We start from the raw sequence: 19,362 nt of genomic DNA, 5'->3' as shown, positions 1-19,362 counted from the left end.
GTAACTGTTAGTCCCTGACCCTGTTAACAAGCTTCCTAAGGCGAAGGGATGCCTCAGAAAGAGCAGAAGGGGGAGGCTCTACAATGAAACACATGCAAGAAACCCAGCCCTGATGTGCAAACCAGCCTTCTCCTTCCGCCCAAGGACAGCGTGGCTGCGGGTGACAGCCCTCTAGCCCCAGGGCTTGGTAGCTTGGCTTTGGGCTGTTCTCTTCTGTTCCTCCTCTCCCTCCTCCCTTCATCAGGCAGGAGCTGCAGGGTCTCTTCCCTCTCTGCTGTGCCTGGGGCTGCAGCCTTCCTCCTTGCTGCACTGAACAAGCGGCTGCTGCGGAGCTCTGGCACCTGTAAGTAGGGGTATCCTGGGCGACTGGGGTGGGGGGCTGCTTTTAACTTGGCTTGGGGTGTTGCTCCCCCGCTGCCATAGCTAGGAGCTGAGATAAAACTGCAGGTGCTTTGTTAGCAACAGGTTTTTGTGTGTGTGAGGTGGGATGCTGATCTCGCTGCTCTGAGGTGGGTGGGGGTGCCCCGACTGACCTGGGGATACAGCCCTGCCTGCATGGGACTCCTGGTGATGTCAGGCATCTACCTTCTGGTAAGCAAGCCCCCCCCCCCAACACGCTGCTGAAGCTGGTCCCAGGGCATGCAAGGCTGCAATACAGACTGGTTCATGCATGGGGGGGCATAGGAGGTGGCAGTGGCTGCCTCTGACCCAAATGGCTTTGGTGTTCAAAAGCTACGGGTGACACACAACAACATTTGTCTCCACCAGTAGGGACAAGGCAGCTGGTGTGGCCAGTAAGGACCACTGTGTTTGATGGGGAAAGCATCTGTGATGCTAAAAGTGCCGGTCTAAATGGGCTGGCTGCTTAACCCCTGTGCAGAGCTCCAGGCTTTTATAAAGAAAAGCCTGTTGCCATTCAGAGCACTGCTGTGGAGAAGGAGTGAGGAGAGCCATTTGTGTAACGTGCTTTGATTTTTTTTTTTTTTTTTTTTTCCTGGTTGACTCTACAAATGGCTGTCAATTTAAAAGGGTTGAAATAATGTTTTAAGGGTCAGTTGTCAAATGCTGTTAGTTAACAGAGTTGCCCTGCTGAGTCTGGTGGATTTATATGCCAGGAATCAGAATTATGTTGATTTTGCTGTGAATGAAGGTGCAAAAAGCCTAGTACGGTATTTCAGAGCAAGTTTTGTGTTGGCTTTACCTCTGATAGTCCCTGCTGTATTTCTGTTAGTGCTAGCAGTGTAACTGTCCTCAGATCGAACACCAAATGTGCACAGGTGTATAGAGGAGAATTCAACCTGTTATTTTGAAGGGATTAAACATGAAAGCTCTTAATTTGAGATGGTTTCGGTCAAGGGCAATGCCTTTTAGTCCACTGAACTACTCATTTCAATCAGAATGGCTCTCCAAGGGGCTGACTTGGTCTTTTATTTTTCTCCTTAGCGACTAAGAGTTACTCCTGTTTTGCTTTCTACCTATAGCAGGCTACCTCTAGCAGGAGAAAAGTATCTGGAGCTTGAAGTACCTCATTAACTAACTCGATCTATGGAAGAACAGTGCCTTGTTCTTTAAATCTCAACCATACTCAGGGGCTGCAAATTATAAAATGCAGTGGGCTCAGTTTCAAATATTCTGCTGAAGAAAGTGTTATTAATTGAACATAACATTCTGCAAGGGAGAACCATTTCTTGAGGCTTGCATTTAGGTTCCTGTAAGATGGCATCTCAAACCCAAGGAATGGACCTGTGCTGCTGCTTTTATTAAAAGGAAAATTTTAGCAAGGGAAACTTACTTCCAGCCCCTTGCTGCTTGAGGCAGAGGAGATATCTGATTATTTTCCCTTATGGCTATTGCATGTCCTGAACGCTAGCTTAGCTTACCTTATGCCTATTGAACATCCTAAATCCTGCCTGGTGCTGATGTAATTTCCTTTTTAATGAGCATCTCAGTAAAATTTATTTGCTTTCACAGAAATCTAAGACTCTTGTAAGTTAAAAGTTGAATTTATGTACCATGTGATTAGTTAAGCAATCCAATTGTGTAGACCTCACACTAAAGCATGCATCCTGCAAATCCTCATACGATGGGCTTCTGTCACCCCCAACCATTTTGTTTGCACCTAGACATTCTTTTGCTGAATCTGCTGGGGCTGATGGTGCAGTGATGTACGGCAGTGCTGAAGGCTAAGGTACTCGCAGGCTTGTTAAGAGGTCTGTGGAGAGACAAGGGGTAGCAAACTGCCTGGAGTTGGTTTAGTTATTGCTGCTGTACAAGCATGCAGAGCTCTATAAAGGAGGGACAAGAAGATGGGGAGAAGACTGGTACAAAGCTGAAAGTTAATTGAGCCAGGTCCATGCTGTTTCCACAGCGTTGTGACTTGTGATCTGACCTCTGAGCACCTCTATGGTACGGCCACTGCCACTGAAGAAGTAGAATGGGACTGGATGTTGCTGCTCACAGGGCTGAGGTACCTGCAGGGTAAACTGGATCTAGGGTGAGTCTAACAGTGGTGGGCGATGGGACATCTGTGCCTTGAGCCACTGACCTGCTGAACACCCTGAACTCCTGTGAGCTGAAGGCAGGACTGGTGGACTGTGTGAGAATTGCATTATTTTTATGGAAGTTTAGCAGCTGGTAGTCTGGTAATAGCTGTGGCTGGTATTTGATGCACGAATGCCCTTAAACTAGATGAAGTGATTATTTAATTGTATAATGATAGATGAGTTTAAAACAATTTCCCACATGACATTAAAACTTAAGGATAAGGTTTTTTGAAAGCTTTGGCCTGATCTCCTTGTAGCAGGATTGTGTATCTTGAACCTGTTGACTAATTCTAGCTTTCCGACATAGTAAGTGAATGGCATCAAGAGAACTGCTTTGACAGAAAAGCAATTCTCTCTAGAAGGAAATTGTTAACTCTCTCTGCAGAAGGGAAGAGTTACTGTACAGTTAGTTTTCAACTGTCATTAAAATTAAAATCCCGAGGCTTTCATTAAAATGCTGCTAGTAATCAGGTGACCCTAGTCAATATGGGTAGAGGGTGCTTGTTTTGCTGTTGCCTTCCAGTGGATAAACCTAGGTTGTTAGAAGCATTATGATATGGCTGGTGTGGGTTATGTTATTTAAGGTACATAATTAAACTAACAGGTGAAGACAGCTTAATGGCCCATCAAGTACACTACACTTTTGATCATAAACTGCTTTGAGTACAGAAGCAAATGCTGTTGGGAACAATTGTGGCACACATGAGCCTCAGCTATCACTTGCTGAACAGTTGGCTTCAGGGGAGAGGAGAGCTTGGTTCAACATGTGAACTTGGGTTCATCGTGATGGAGACCCCAAAGTGCAAGTGCAAATTAAAATAAACCTTTTTAGAGCTGAAATACATATGCATGGTTAACTTGCAACAGGTACATGCAATGGTAGTTTCCTGTAGCTATTTTCGATGAGCACTTGGCATGGTGGTAACCTGGTGAAATAATGATTAATGCTAATCAGTGACAAAAGGGATCCTCATGGAAGAGGAGGTGACAAGGCACAACAGATTACCATGCTACTGGAACTGCTGGGTTCATTCATGCCACTGGTGCTGCATGCCACTCTCCTCTTTGTCCCTGATGGGATGCATCATTCCTGGAAAAGCACAGGAAAGGGGACATGGATGGCTGTGAGGAAGAAATAGCCTATGTTTGGACAGAAAACCAACTCAAGCTTGAAGGCTTGAACCCCACAGGTTACTGAGAGGTAATCTCTCAGTATGACAGGAGTATGTAAAATTTCTGACCTCTGTTAGAGGTGGCTATCAATGTTATCCAGGTGAGGCTTAAAATTTGAGTTGTGTGAATTGCTCGGTACATAATGCAAATCAAGTCACTGAGGCAGTAAAGGGAGTTCAGGAGTACTAAATAGCTTGAAATAATTACAGCAATTCATGGAAAGAATTGGTGGACTACTCTGTAAGTGAGTATTTAAAGTAACTGTGTAGATGTAGATGCCAATTCAGTAAAAGTGAACAGTTAGCAAAGTAGGAAGGTATAGGAAGAGTTCACTCCACTTCCCTGTTCTACAGTCCTACAAACTATTTAGCTCTTTCTAAAGAGATGATACTATGCAGGTTAAATCCTTGCTATAAGCTTAGCAGACTTTTTTAGTCTACACAGTTATTTAAGATTAGAGGTTACCTCCAGACAAATCTGACCTTTGGTTGTGGCTAAGTGTTGAGGATTCAACACTGACTTGCTGCACAGGTAGTTCACCTATTGTACCCTTTGTCAAGGCAGACTGTTCTGCTTAATTTCTAGTGAAGCATAATGAGATATTACACTACCTGGGAACTTGGGTGAGGAGGTAAAATGCTATTTAATTGTAATAAGCTCTAAGTATCGATCCCTGATGTAAAATGCAAACCATGTAAACACTGCAATTAGTTTCCAGTTAAGTGTGCAGCTGCTGGGTTTGAATGAATATATACTAAGTGGTATAGAGGGGTTAAAAGGATGTGTTTTAAGCTATATTCCCCAAAATAATGTCAATATTATTAGACTTAAGGTATTAATTGTATGTGACAGTAAGTCACCCCAAAAGAAGCATTGGCTCAAGCCCTGGTGAAGAACAAGCATTGCTTGTATGTGGTGTTCTAAGACTTCCTTCTAATTGGAGTAGGCTGGTTTGTTTGGTTTTTGTTGTTTTTTTTTGGGGGGGGGGAGGGGGGGAACAGGGGATGACATCTTATTCTTTTCTAATGGTAGTTCACACACACCTGTATTTGTGTAAAATTACAGCAAATATCTGGAAGAAGGGTGTCAGTCTCATAACTCTGGACCTGTTACTGTGATTTTTGTCAAAAATGGATGCTTACTGGATAGCTTCATGTGGTTTTGCTCTATAGATACACTCTCCTTTCCCCACCAAATAGAGATTCTCAACATGAGGTTTGTATTGAGGCTTTCCGGTTCAGGAGAAGCAATGGATATACTCCAGATCATGGGCTCCATTTGCTTTTATGCCTGTCTCCTACTGGGCAATAATAATTCCATGCTAAAATAGATTTAAATCAAATAATTATGACTCTTGCTCATTTTTCACAATAAGCATAGATATAACCTAGTGCTAAAAAAACTTGTGATGTGCTATTTGCATTGGTATTGTTTTGGTTCAGGCTGCTGGCAGCCCAAATGTTCTCAGGTAGGAGAAAGGAGGCCGGGAGGGACAAGAGAAATTCTTCATTCCGCTTCAATAATTCTAGATAGAAACCAATTTTCTGGGTAAAATAAAATAATAAATAAAATTTTAAAATCCATATATTTTTCCAAGTTTTGTTTTTATAATATTTAAAAACCCATGCAGGAGGTTATGTCATAAATACTGCAAAACTCTGTTGTCCAAGCCCTTGGCTTCAGGAAAAAATGCTATCTTGGTTTGGCTTGAAGTGTAAGTGTTTTGGTGGCTGGGCTGAGGATAGCACTCGGGAAGCTCCCACTAGCAACCTTGTCTTGAGTTTAGTTCTCTTACAACTCTATACAAGAGTAATTTTTTTTTTTACTTCATGCTGATCTTTGTACTCAGATTGCCATAATGAGAGTAAGTACTTGATAGCCAGTCGGATGTCCTGAGTTTTTAATGCTGAACTCTGCTCAGAGGGATGGCTGCCCGAATCTCTACCTCTATTTGCATTTCCAGTTACTATTCTGCTGGCATGAGAGTCTTGTCATCCTTTGCCCATACAGCAGTACCTGTGTGACACAGTAGCTTCTGTAGTTACTTCAAAATAAGGTTTTAACTTCGAAACAAACCAACGTGAATTGAGGCTTATAATCAGACTTCTTTAGTGTTACTGTCAAAATTAAAGTCATGTTTCAGTTGTACCTGTGTTTGATCCAAGGGGTGCCCTGAAAGTCTGAGCAAACTATTCTGTTTTGGGACCTGGACTGCTTGCACTGCTCCCAGCCCTGCCTGGGGATTTGCTTGTAAGGCATTGCTGGCTTTTCAGCTACCTCGAGCAGCTGACAGCAGGAAAAGGATGGGTGAGAAAGTGTCCTAACCTGCTTAATTATTTACTTGGGACCCTATCTTCCTAACAGCATCGTCCTGTGTCACAGAATGGGACTTTCCACAGGGATGCTTGCATCCTTCATGAGGAAACACTTAATGCTTTGTTAGAGGCTTATCGTGGAGGAGCCAGCACAGGGCAGATTGTCTGCCACATGTCTTGGCAGTTTGCAGCTCTGCAGCAGATTAAAAACTAACATGTGCGTGCCACATTCCTGTACGGACTATAACTTGGTGTCACTGAACCTTGGGATGAGTTCTGGTCATTCCCTCTGCAGTGATGACAGAATCCTCTATGACCCCCATTTTGGGTGGAATGTGGCAAAAACTACATGACAACACCTGCTTCTCTGTACATAGTGAATTAGCTTGCAACCTGACAGATGGGTTCCTCAAAGGCTTTTTGTTTGCCAATTTTTATTCTCTTCTGGGACCATCTCATGATTGTCCCACCTTTCAGCTTCTGCCTAAACTATGATTACACTTGCTTCCTCCTCCTGCCTATTCCCCCAATTACTCTGTTAACTTTCAATACTCCAAATGACATGGTTGTCGTCTCCACTTGAGTGCTCTGACAAGGAGTGACTCATGTGCAGAGCTTTGGCCTGCACATAAGATCAGATGATTCAGCTTTGTGCCTACCATCCAGCCAATATTGAAGGACTGTGGATGCTAAAAATCAGCTGCTGTGCTGGAAGGTGGCAATTTAGGAGGCTCATTTTTCCATTACTGGGGAATTTAGTGCTGCAGAGAGCCTGGCAGTGATCATTTAACAGTTCCTATAGTTTAATTCTCAACACTTACTGCTGAATGCTCGCTGGAGTATCTCTCCAGTGAAAAAAGCTCAGACGATACTTAGTACGGTTCCTGGCCAATCTCCTATGATGGATGGGAAGCTGCTACTTCTGGATCAGATCTCAAGAGGACTTTATTGAAATAATTTAAATTTACTGAAAGTGGCTCAGTTATGAACTTGCTTCTCTTTCTGAATTTAAGTAATATATTACAATGGACAAATATGAGCAAGGTATGAGGGGACCAAGAATGCCATGCTCAGTGTCTGGCGCTCAGGAGTAGTGGACATGTTTGTTCAGCCCATGTTAGCAAAGGAGTAGAGAGATCTGACACCTTTGCTAGTCTACTTTCAAAACACTGCTAATGCTGCTGCATTCGGTAGCTATGAGTGTACTGGTGAACACAGAGAATGCTGCTCTTGCTGTATTAGCTTTTTTCTACAGCACTTTCTTGGAAGTTTTACTGCTCAGCCACAAAGACTCACTTAATGAGAAACTCATCAATTCTCTGAAGAATGCATGTCTGAACAGCAAAGGCAAGTTGCTTTCTGCCCTGTTCTGGCTTGTACAGCATTCATTCCTTTCTTATAGTAAGCCCAGTACTCTTCTTGATAGTGCTAGATTATGCAGTGTGGTGTATGGGGGCATGAGCCATCTAAAGGGAAGATACCCAAAGTATCAGTAGCTTTGAACGCATCCTAAGCACCAGGTAAATTGCAGACTTACAAAAGAATATTTCTCAGAGTCCTTGTGGTTTTGGTATAATGCTAGATCAAGAGGACGCGAATGCTATTGGGTGGCATGAAAGAAAACACAGGAACTGTGTTAAACCAATACCTTTAACTTGGCCTCAGTAAGAATTATGATAGCTTTCAATAAGGCATTGCATAATTTGTAAATAGATGTTCTCTCACAGATGTCCTAGGTTTCTGACTGAGCAGCTATTAATTTAAGGCTTGGGTGTAAGTCTCTGTTATCATGACGAGGACAAGCCCTGTACCAAATGTGTGGTATAATTTCCTTGCACTCTACTGAGCTGAGCGCCTTATGATTATTTCCCCTGTGCTGCTGACATTAGTGGTAGCGCCATCCCTGCTGCTGGCTGAGAAGACTAAGGCTAAAAAGACTCCTTAGATTTGAACTTTGAAAAAAGGCCTCTTATAAATGTGAAACTTTGAGATTTGGGTTTTGAACGGTCTTAGGGGAATTCTCTTGAGGATGACAAAAGGCCATTTCCAAGTATAAGACAGCTAAGAATCTTATGACTTGCTAGGCTTCTTAATAAAGTGGCTGGGTAAGTGTGCCTGTGTGTGGAAATCTTACTTTAACCTTATTTCAGGGAACAGTAGGCTGAGATTTTAGTTAAAATTTTAAACAGCCTGTGACACATCAAATGGAAAAACTTTAAATTCGGAAGCTTAAAGGTTGACTAAGCATTAAGCAAAAAAATAGGAGCATAATGACAAGCAGTAGGTAAGCAGCCTAAGCAACAGTGCTCCCAAAATTCACGTTACAGCTATCATAATATAACATGCATGCAGAAAACATTTTCTATGTGACCAAAGTGCTGCATAACTTTCATTTTACTGTGTAACAAAGGTCTCACTCATCTACTGTTAAAAACACTGTCACTGCATCTGTTTATGCTATCAGTCCCTGTTCTCCTGGTGCAGTACGTTGTACAGATTCCTGATGGTTAAAAAGGCAAAACAAGTAACCGACAGACTTCCGCCCCATACTCAACTATGAGCCAAATGGGTTATTTCAGATTTTGAATATTCCTGGGCAAATTGGTAGGAGTCATGTATGTACTTGATAGGATAAAATTAATACACTGTCATCTTAACATCAACTAATAGCAAACGGCAGAAAATGCTTAGCTATAGGGAGGTTTTGCTTTGGTAGACTTCTAGCTTTAGTTTTCCTTGGTTAGTGTGGTAATAAAAATCAATGTCTGACATGAAACCTGTGTAATATTACTTGAATGTCAGAAGACTGGAGCAGAGTGGAAAAACCAATGCATTCTAGAGAAACGTAACAAACTTGCTGGGAGTGCCTCACCTGCCCTTAGCATCTTCTGATTTACATTTGAGATTTGGCTTTTCAGCAAAATGTTTTATATTCCCAGCTCAAGTGGATGAGTAATCTGCAACTAAGTCTTATTTTGTTTACTATACCAATCCTATGGATAGCATTGTGCTTCATAATTAGGATAGGAAAAAAATTAAGGTCTTTAAAAAAAAAAAAAAAAAAACCACCAGATTACCTTGACAAAATATTTTCTTTGGTGCCAGCTTGGACTACTCAGATAAATGACTGCTAGGGGAGGATAAACAGTTTAAGTCCATTCATAAGAGTTCTGCATGCAACTTCAAGATTGGTACGTCTCGCTAGGATTGCCCATTTAAAAATGAGAAATTTTCTTCTCATTGTACACCTGTTTTTCTTCATGGAAGCAAATGTCAATAAGAAAAAAAATGTGTTATTGCAACTTGCTATTTTTCGTGTGGCTTTTCTTTCAAGCTCCTTTGTCCTAGATGAAAGCCTACTGTTCCCATGTGATACTCGGTACTTATTTTGAGATAAGGCACTCCAAGGTATTTCATATAAAATATTGTGTAAATTCTGATGTATGAAAAAGTAAATAAAATACTTCGAGTGAGTTCTACTACCATAATTCATAGATACTCTTATTCTTACAGTTTGTACTTTGCAGTTCAGGTCTTGTCTTATACAGACCGAATGCTTCTGCTTGTATGGCAAACTGACGTTAAGTGCAAAATGAGGTTAAAACTTACCTTAAAACAGTTTTGAAGAAGTTAATAACACTCTAATAGAATGTTGACTTGGGAAAAAGGCTGTCTTGCCTGTGGCATTTAGCTTGGCAAAGCCAGGTGTTCTAGTTTGTTAGTGACAGCTTCTGTCTGGAACTTGGTGCCTGGCTGCTGCTGAACCACTTTTTTTCTGTTCCACTCTTCTGGAAGGGAAAGCAAAGATGAGCGATGCTCACAATGAGCTGCGGACATACATCCTTTGTGTCTAACCTGTTGCCATGTATGATGCTTTAATGAAGTATTTCTGAAATTTACAGCTAAGTGGGAGAATGTATTGCCACATTTTACCTTTTTAGATTAAATGACGCCTATCTTACAGTATTTCCCTGGAGGTCATACTTTTGAACCCTTTGATCTTCCCTGTGACTTCCTATAGACTTCCTGCACTTGGTCCAACTCTGCGTTGAATTAAATCAACCAGAACTAAATGCAACAAATGAAATGAGCCCTGAGTACTGAACAGCATGGAGGTATTTGTGTTGTGTAAGTTTACATGCTGTTGAGGTGCCTGCCATTTCTGTATGTCATGCTGCTGTTGCCTCCCGTTCAGCGGGTATGTTGGTACAAACCCCAGATCCTTGTCCCTAGGTTCCCCCAGTTTTTTCCTGCCTCACTGCATGCTGCTGTGCAGTGTGCCCATGTTGAACAGTATTTTGATTTTAAGCTGATTTCCATAGGAAATGGTCTTTTGCAACCAAACTGCCTGGCTGGCAATCAAACTGCTTTCCCTGTTATTGCTTCTTCCAAAAACAATTGTTTTTCATTGAGGCAGAGGTCACTTGTGACCACTTCCCATTGTCATACTACTTTACATGCCCTACTTAATTCTTAAAAGTAGCTGCTAGTAGCACTTTACTGAGTTGGGAATGTTCACAGTTGATATTTTTTTTTTTTTAAGGCAAGAACAATTTGTTTGTCTTGTTCAATAGCTTTTTCTGATCCACTGAGTCATAGGATAATCTGTGCATTTGTCTCTTCCTTACTTCTAATACACTTAGAGAATGAGGTATTGCTATTTTTGCTGTCCCTCAGTGGCTGTATTTTGCAAGGAGGATTTTCAAACTTTTCAGCAGATCAGATGTGCTATCATTTCCCAAGGCCTCCAAGAAATTTCTATAGTTGACCCATTACTGAGTACAGAGCTCAGGATAAGGGAAGAACTGCTTTTTTAGCACTTACCACATTAGATTTTCTTTCTCCACAACAACATCACACCTCTGAAGGATCCTTATCTTTGTTTCAGCTTCTAAAGCCTCAGAGGATTCTGTGATGAGATTTCTCACACACAAAAATCAAGATAACAAAAACAGATGGTTGTGCACAAAGGTGAAACAGTGTTGGCTGGCTCCAGTAGTCACTAGATTTCCTCCATGTGGGCAATAAAAATAATTGCATTCACTTCATAATTACCTTGAACTGTTATTGTAAAAATGGAAAATTGATTTTCCATATCCAGTGGCTTGAGATCGTCCTGGTTATGCTGTGAGACTTTATACTGCATATTTGTGTGCGGGTGCTGTTACTGGTGTTCAGCAGTGTATGAGCCTCACGTGTGTGTGGGACTGGGCAGTTTTTCACTAGTGGAGGCTCTTGCTTTACTTCTTTGCAGATTTTCCTCTGGTATATTAGATGAAGTAGGGAGGCCATGCTCTTATCCAATTACCATGTGGAAGCAAATTACTTTTATTTATCATCTTTTAATATTTATGCATTGCATTATTTTTTCCCTTCTCTCAGATGACTGATGTTTCTGCCTTCTGAGCCTCTCTTGGTTATTTATCACTGTCTGTTTTAGCTGACAAGTATCTTGTGAAAACACAAGGCACCACCTTCATTTCTCCTTCCAGCCAATCCTTTTCTACTTCAGCTTCAATATAATAAAAATCCATGTACCTTTTCCATTTCCTGTAAGCTATGGTATTTGTACAGCAAATCCTCTGTGTTTGCTGCAGCCACAGTACTACAGATTTTCATTAGTGCAACTGTGGTCAGACAAAGTAAGACACACAGCTCCAGTTTTGCCCTGAGGCTGTTTGCAACTTCTCGTTTATCAGTTACAAGCAAAAACTATTCCAGAGTTCATTACTGGAAAGACTGAAAGCTTTGCTTTACAATACATTGCCAAAAAAAAAAAAGAGAGATCTAAGATATGTACTAAAAAAATAATTACAAAATTATTTCTCCTGCTTTTAGTGTGATAAGGTATCATTTCAGTTGTCTTAATGAACAGAATTACAAGTAGATTCATTCACTAGAATACTGCCACTGCACAGGAATGACCCACAAGGGTTTGTACGCCTGGGACAAAAGCCTTAAACCTGCGTAACAATTTGTACTTGTAAAAAGCCTAGAGAAGGCTGAGCAGCCTGCAAATGGTTGGGTATATAATGTGCAAAGCAGCAATAAAATCTGAACCATAGGTGCTCCTTCTCTGTTCTTGCACAGAGGAACAATGCTCCTCTAGCATGGAATGGCAAAGTGCTTCCTCATACCATCAGAGACCCCTCAGAAAGGCAAAGTACAGGGGGCAAAGAAGGAAAGACACCACTATCCCATTTGCAGGGCTGCTGACAGCACAGGTCCTGTTGGTCACATCGGGAGGCAAAAGCTATCTTCCCCAAGCTGGAGCTTTCCTTAAAGCACCACCTCTGGGAAGCAAAGGATTACAGAAGAAAATTAGTGTTAATTTGTAATAATAATAGTAAAACAGGATACATTTCTGGCTGTCCTATTTGCAGAGAAAGGCTAGAGAAGCCAAAACAGAGGAGCCAAATACATGGGGGTTTTGCTAGAGGATGAGAAGGGGCAGAGGACCTGGCTTTTGCCAAACTCTTTGGATTGGGTGCATGGCTACTCTTTGCCAAAATTTTCCAAAGCGGATGGGAGACCTACCAGGAGCACAAGTCTTGCCCTTACTTGGCACAGAGCAGAACTCCTATTTCCTTGCACAGCTGCATTTACTGTCTGAAATGCAGCAACATGGCTCGGGCAGCTCAATCCCTTGGTTTGTTTGCTCGCAACATGTAACAACTGTCAGATTACTGGCACCATTTATTCCAGTTCTTGGTATTTCACTTCCCCAGTGTTAAACCAAGCTCCTTGCTTACTCTCATCACTAGCCATCAGGAAAAGAAGGGCTGAACGCAAAAGCCCTCACATTTCTGACTTAATACCACTGGTTAGCGGTCTCAGAAGTGACTTGGAGCTACAGAGGAAACACTATAGAGTGTTTGGTTCCTTGTCACAGATTTGGGCCTTATCCAGCATTGCCACACCAGGCTAGGCACCCCTGCCATTCCCAGTGAAGGAAGCTCCTGTGGTAAGCTCTGCTTCTCATCTAGATGGTTATCTCCCTAGGCAGAGAGTGCTTGGGCTCCTGCTCCCTACTACCCTGAGAAACCGGCTGGTGGAGGACAAGGAAAGTGAGCAACAGTAAGTCTATTTCTTGTCACAGTGATGAGTTTTAGTGAGGCAGCATCCCCTGGGATTTATGAAGCACAGCTCCAGATCTGTGATCAGAGGAACAGTGTCAACTACTATTGTCAAATATCTATATCTGTGTTCTGCTGACACTCTTCATCTTGGGCATGTTTGTATGCAAATGCATTGGCGCCTGCTATCTTGAGTGAATACCAACATCGCCATGAAAACACTTTCCACAGCAGTTGACTCTGTGGAGTCAGCTAAGCGTTTGGCACGTAATCCATTTGAATAAAAATATTTTCAATTGTTTTGAAAATATGTTGAATGAAAACAATAAAGATAAATAGTCTGTCTCCATAAGGACAGCAGAAAAGAATATACTACTACAGCTAGCCTGTATATCCTGCTTTGTTACAACACACAAGCAGCCATTTTTTTGCAAGAGAATATCAGATTCACATCTACCTACCTTAACATGCAGACATTTTAATGAATATATAAAAATACAGACCTGTTATAAACATTGTACTACTGTTGAATTCTAAAAATGGAGAAGACACCAGAACACAATGATTTCTTTCACTGCTCTGCTTGTTCCAAACCTGAGGCATATCAGAATAAATATTTTTTTTTTACTGCATTTGCTACCTGGAAGTAAAACAATTGCAGAGATGTTATTGAATTTCATTGACAAGCAAAATATAGACAAGCTACAATGCTTTCCCAAGAATTAGGTGTGAGTAAATATATCAGGGAATGATAGGCCGAGACAGAATATAAATTAGAAACTTTTAGGTAAAACTCAGTAAGAAGAACGAAGAAAAACCACCTGCCCTTTTAGCGTTGCTACCTAACACTCATTTTCTTTTCCCAGGGAAAGGGCTGCCCTACACAGAGTGACAACAGAATGTCACCTTCCATCGTTACTCCATAGATAAGGGAAAACCAGTGTACACCTCATCATCTGAGGTGGCAGCTGAACCTTAGCTGAACAAAAAAGGGTCCACTCCAAGTTTCCTTTCATAAGCAAAGAGGTGTACCAACCAGCATTTCCCTTACCTCAGATACAAGCTCATCAGAATTTGGATACTCGTGCCTTAATTTAAATTCCATTTTCAGTAGGGAATTTGTAAGTGTCCTATAGGCACCTGCACTCATTCCTTAATTTTATGCCTTCTGCCACCAAGTAATTTTGCTATTCTTTCAAGTTAGGAACACCTCCATCCCCCTGTCTCTTTAGGTGTCCCCATGGTAGATAAAATACATGTGGAAGACAATTTTGAATTCTGCATCCAAGTCAGCTGCTGTCAGCTGTCAATGTCAAGGTGCCGGTGCTGGCCTGTTATGTAAGCTGGTACCATTTCTATGTGAGTTGTACAATATAGTATCTTATATTATTTTATATATGTGTGTATATATATATATAAATATATAATACAAAAAAAAAAATGTTAGAAGTTTGTCACAGTTCAGATTCGATTTAGAATTTTGGTTCAGTGTCTTATGAAACTATAGGTTCTACAGGGCCAGAAAACAGATTGTGGCCCGCAAAGTTAATCTCAATCAGTTAAATTTGGAAGTAAGTAAGTAAATTTGGAGCATACAGTTTCCGCACCTACCTTAAATTGGTCTTTTCAGCTCCATCAAGCAGTCGAATAAAAAGTCCTGCGTCCCTTATGTTCAGGCCATTACACCAGCAAAAGCATTGCTATTACAACACAGCAGGCATAGATAATTGTAGCTTGAAACCAAGATAGAATCACAGAATCATTTAGGTTGGAAAAGACCTTTAAGATCATCAAGTCCAACCACTAACCCAGCACTGCCAAGCCCACCACTAAACCCTATCCCCAAACACCACATCTACACATCTTTTAAACACCTCCGGGGTGGTGACTCCACCATCTCCCTGGACAGCCTGTTCCGATGTCTGACCACCTTTTTGGTGAAGAATTTTTTCCTAATATCCAATTTAAACCTCCCCTGGTGCAACTTGAGGCCGTTTCCTCTTGTCCCATCGCTTGTTACTTGGGCAAAGAGACCAACCTCTACTTTGCTACAACCTCCTTTCCAGGTAGTTGCAGAGAGTGAAAAGGTTCCCTCTGAGCCTCCTTTTCTCCAGGCTAAACCACCCCAGTTCCCTACCCAGATTCAATATCAAGAAAGTTCAGACTTGAAAAAAAAGTCTTCCTTAGTAAAAAACTTGTTGTTTTTGCCAACAATAATCTAATAAATTATAAAATAGGAGAATTTACTTCACAGTGTGAATAAACCATGTGGGAAAAGTGCTACTCACATTTTGTAGCAGGAAAACCGCAACATGGAGAGATGATGAATTTCCCCAAGACCACGTGAGAGTTCAGGAACACAGCTAAGAAATGAATCCAGCTATATTGTACTTCAGCATATTTTAAACATACTGTAATCCTTCATGTTTGTAGGCTTCTCTCCTGACCTATGTAGCTTGCAAGCAGGGAAGCAAAATCAACTGTGGTCTAATACCAACTGTACAGAAAAAGATTTCATTTTCAGTGAAATGGGATTGGATTTTGATACATTCAGGCACAAAGTTTGTGCTTCTTCAGAAAGCTTTAATTTAATCACTGCTTTTCATGGCTGAGCAATTTCACTGCTGCCTAAATGCCAGATTACTTTGAGTAAATGGATTTCTCAAGAACTCAAATTATCTTTTTTCCTCCACATAAACCACTCAGGTTGTTGATTTGTTAGCTTAACACAACACAATGTGCCAGTTTACATCCTGTCTGGCTTTCCTCTCCTTTGGGAAAGGAAAGAATTTATAGAGCCCACAGAAGGAATAGAACCCTCAGCAGTCTTACTGGTCATTTTTGTACACCTTGTTGTAAAAATCAAACTAACAGTATTTGTTGCTTTTCCTATCTGAGCAGGCTCAGAACACAGACCGTTAAAATAAACCGTGGAGGGGTGAGTATATGGAAGCTTTGCATGTATTTCAGCACACAGTATATCCAGACCAGTCACATTTCTTCAGATCAATTTCAAGCATACTAAAGTTCCCTTTTAAAAAATATCTTTTAAGGCACATTGCAACATGAGTAAGAAAATGGACTCAAATTCTTCATTCTATTGGCCTCACGTGCTGAGTTATAATGGGACGTACAAATACCTCTACTTAGAAGGCAATGTCTCCTATGTGGACTTCTACCTTCATCAGCCTCCAGTGGCAGCTGTTTTCATCATCTCTTACCTCCTAATCTTCCTGCTCTGCATGGTTGGCAACGGAGTGGTTTGCTTTATTGTCCTGAGGAGCAAACATATGCGTACAGTCACAAACCTTTTCATCTTAAACCTGGCTGTCAGCGATTTACTGGTGGGAATCTTCTGCATGCCCACCACCCTCCTGGACAACATCATTGCAGGTAGGCTGGTTGGCACCATGCAGCAGAAAGAGCTTGAGGGGGACTCGCCTGCATTTCTGAATGCTGGCTTCCCTAGGGGCCCTAGCGCCGGGGGTGTATTCCTGAGTGGGCTCTGTAGGCGTTTCAAGCCACTGCAAGTCAGAGGTGAGAAAGACAAGCCTCTAACCCACCTTCCGACTGGGGCTGTCCTTGCTGACTTGCATGTCCCTCATCTTTAGGAAGGGATTCTCCCACTACCAGGTCATATGTTTAGGAAGGCTTGGAGGATGCTACGAGTCAGATGCAGAGAACAGTCAACTGTAGTGGTCCATTCCCTTTCTTGTCTTGAGATCTCGTTTTAATGGGATGTTAAACCAAAAATGTTTGCTTTGCTGTTTTTTGGAACATCAGAAACTCACCCAAGGCATCTGGCAAAGCATTTATTTACTTAACCTCAGCCTTCCTAACCCCTGTTTTGGCCTGACAGAACAAAATAAATGTGTTAATTCTAGGGTGGAAATATCCTTTTATGTGTATAAGCATAGTGCTGCAGTGAGACCGCGGCTATTTCAACTGCCTGTTTCCTTCCAGGATGGCCATTTGGGAGCCTGGTTTGCAAGATGAGTGGAATGGTCCAAGGAATCTCTGTTTCTGCCTCTGTCTTCACTCTAGTTGCTATCGCCGTAGACAGGTAAGAGGATGCAGAGACTGTAAACTCTTGCTTTCATCTCCCTCTGGCCACGCTGAGGCCGATTCAGTAACCCACACAACACTGAAATAAATCAGAGGTATTTTGCTCCTAAGGCTATTAAGCAAAAAAAAAAAAAAAAATATTTTTTTTTTTTTTAAATTGTGGCCAGGTCTAAAGAGCAGTCCTAGCAATTTGCTCCTCCAATGGTTTCTCTTATGAAGGTACAGCTGGGCTACAATTCTGGCTGCCTAGAATTGATTTGTTCCTTAGTTTGTAAACTAGACAGCAGAGGCACTACTACTGCTTTGGTTAAATGAAGTAGTAGAAGCAGCAGGCAGGTACAGAGACAGATCAAAAGGAGGAAATTTTAACAGCAAATGTGACTTTTTGTAAAGATTGATTTTACCAATGCAGCTCTTAAATGGAGCAGCTAAATGCAACTCCACTGGTTTATGCAGGATGAGATGATTGCATCTGTACTTTTTACAAGCTGCACAATTTAAAGTGTGCACATATACTTGCCTGCTGGATTAAGCATTCCTTGAATGGCTTCTCCACATATGTCCCCTGTTATCTTTGCTACAGGTTTCGATGCATTGTTTATCCATTTAAGCAGAAGCTGACCATTTCAACTGCAGTCGCCATTATAGCGGTCATCTGGATTCTGGCCATTGCAATCATGTGTCCTTCCGCAGTCACGCTGCAGGTACAAGAAGAGAAACATTTCAGGGTGATCATTGGCTACAGCAACGAAACCCGCCCTGTATACTGGTGCCGGGAGGACTGGCCTAACCCGGGAATGAGAAAGATCTATACGACAGTTCTGTTTGCCAACATCTATCTGGCTCCCCTGTCGCTCATTGTTATCATGTATGCTAGGATTAGCATTGCTCTCTTCAACACAGCGATGCCCGTGGTGGGAAAACACAGCCAGGAACAGCGGCACAGTGTGTCCAAGAAGAAACAAAAAGTCATCAAAATGCTCATTATTGTGGCTTTGCTTTTCACCCTGTCCTGGCTTCCCTTGTGGACTCTGATGATGCTTTCAGACTATGCCAACCTTTCAGATATCCAGTTGCAGATCATCAACATTTACATCTATCCCTTTGCTCACTGGCTGGCCTTTTTCAACAGCAGCGTCAACCCCATCATCTACGGTTTCTTTAATGAAAATTTTCGCCGAGGCTTTCAGTCAGTCTTTAAACTTCAGCTCTGCTCCAGGGAGATTGTTCACAGGGAGGTCCCTTCCCAGCGAGGCCAAAGCAATGCCATTTTGCCAGCTGCCAACTACCAGACACCCCAGGATCACGCCTGTCAAAATGCTAAGGGAGAGGGGAAGACAGTTAAGAAAGGAAATTGGGTGAATAACCAGCAGGATTTGATAATGGAGGATCTAGAAGAGCCCTGCAGTGATAGGATTAAGTGAAACATGCTATGAACTGCCTAAATGATTTATGCCTAGCAGAGTTTATGTATTCGGTTGTAAAACTCATGCTCTGCAGCCCTTTCTGACAAAAACGTCAAGAAGTTTCTGTTTTTAAGTAGATACACAACTTCCACAATATCTGAACATTTGATCTAAGTAGGAAAACAAATTCAGCCCTTTCTGTTACCAGCTCAAACCAGTGGCAACTCTCCTGCAGTCAGCGATGATTCACTGCTCTTTAACTGGGCTAGAGCAAAGACATGATTAAAATGGGATTACCTTCCATTTATGTGACATAAGAGAAAAAGAGAGCTAAGATTATTGACTCAGATACAATTACTCTGGATACTCACTGATGAAGAGACCATTCATTCATTTTCTTCTGTGAATCTCTCAGAGCAGCTGAAACAGAGTTTGCTTGAACAATATTTATGGTATTATTCCACTAGCTGTTGTTAATACCTACAATTTTCTTGTGATACCAGGCAATGAACGCATCACTACTGTTGGTAGCATCCAGCTATACTGTGAAGCTGGAAAAAGGAGGGAACCACAAGACCTGAGCATATGCCCCTCCTGGGAGTTCAACTGTTGGAGCTCAGGGTAGCTCTGAGCCAGCGCGGCTGAGGGTGTCCCCCTTGTTGCATCAAGAAATAATTTCATTATTGCAAATACGAATACACATTCTAATATGAATACACCAAAATACCTGCTACAGAGATTTAAAAAACAGTCCTCTGCTAAAAGCAAGACTAATCCAATAAAC

The 19,362-nt window shown here is 41.7% G+C and overlaps 1 protein-coding gene across 1 annotated transcript; it reads left to right on the top strand.

Moving 5' to 3' along the window:
• Positions 1-287: 287 nt before the first annotated feature.
• Positions 288-18,747, top strand: NPFFR2 (neuropeptide FF receptor 2). The gene is made up of 4 exons (XM_005435230.2): positions 288-343; positions 16,161-16,500; positions 17,071-17,170; positions 17,756-18,747. The coding sequence occupies exons 2-4, from the start codon at positions 16,173-16,175 to the stop codon at positions 18,594-18,596; spliced, it is 1,269 nt and encodes a 422-aa protein (XP_005435287.1). The 5' UTR covers positions 288-343; positions 16,161-16,172; the 3' UTR covers positions 18,597-18,747.
• The last annotated feature ends 615 nt before the right edge of the window (positions 18,748-19,362 follow it).

Source organism: Falco cherrug, chromosome 1, assembly GCF_023634085.1.
Source record: "Falco cherrug isolate bFalChe1 chromosome 1, bFalChe1.pri, whole genome shotgun sequence".
In the NCBI taxonomy this organism is placed as follows: Eukaryota; Metazoa; Chordata; class Aves; order Falconiformes; family Falconidae; genus Falco; species Falco cherrug.
This window is presented reverse-complemented; position numbering and strand designations above follow the sequence as displayed.

Excerpts from the sequence above, each read along its gene's own strand:
- NPFFR2 (XM_005435230.2), top strand. The coding sequence starts at position 16,173 with ATGAGTAAGAAAATGGACTCAAATTCTTCATTCTATTGGCCTCACGTG. Across the intron at positions 16,501-17,070 it reads CCTGGACAACATCATTGCAG|GATGGCCATTTGGGAGCCTG; the intron begins GTAGGCTGGTTG and ends GTTTCCTTCCAG. Across the intron at positions 17,171-17,755 it reads GTTGCTATCGCCGTAGACAG|GTTTCGATGCATTGTTTATC; the intron begins GTAAGAGGATGC and ends TCTTTGCTACAG.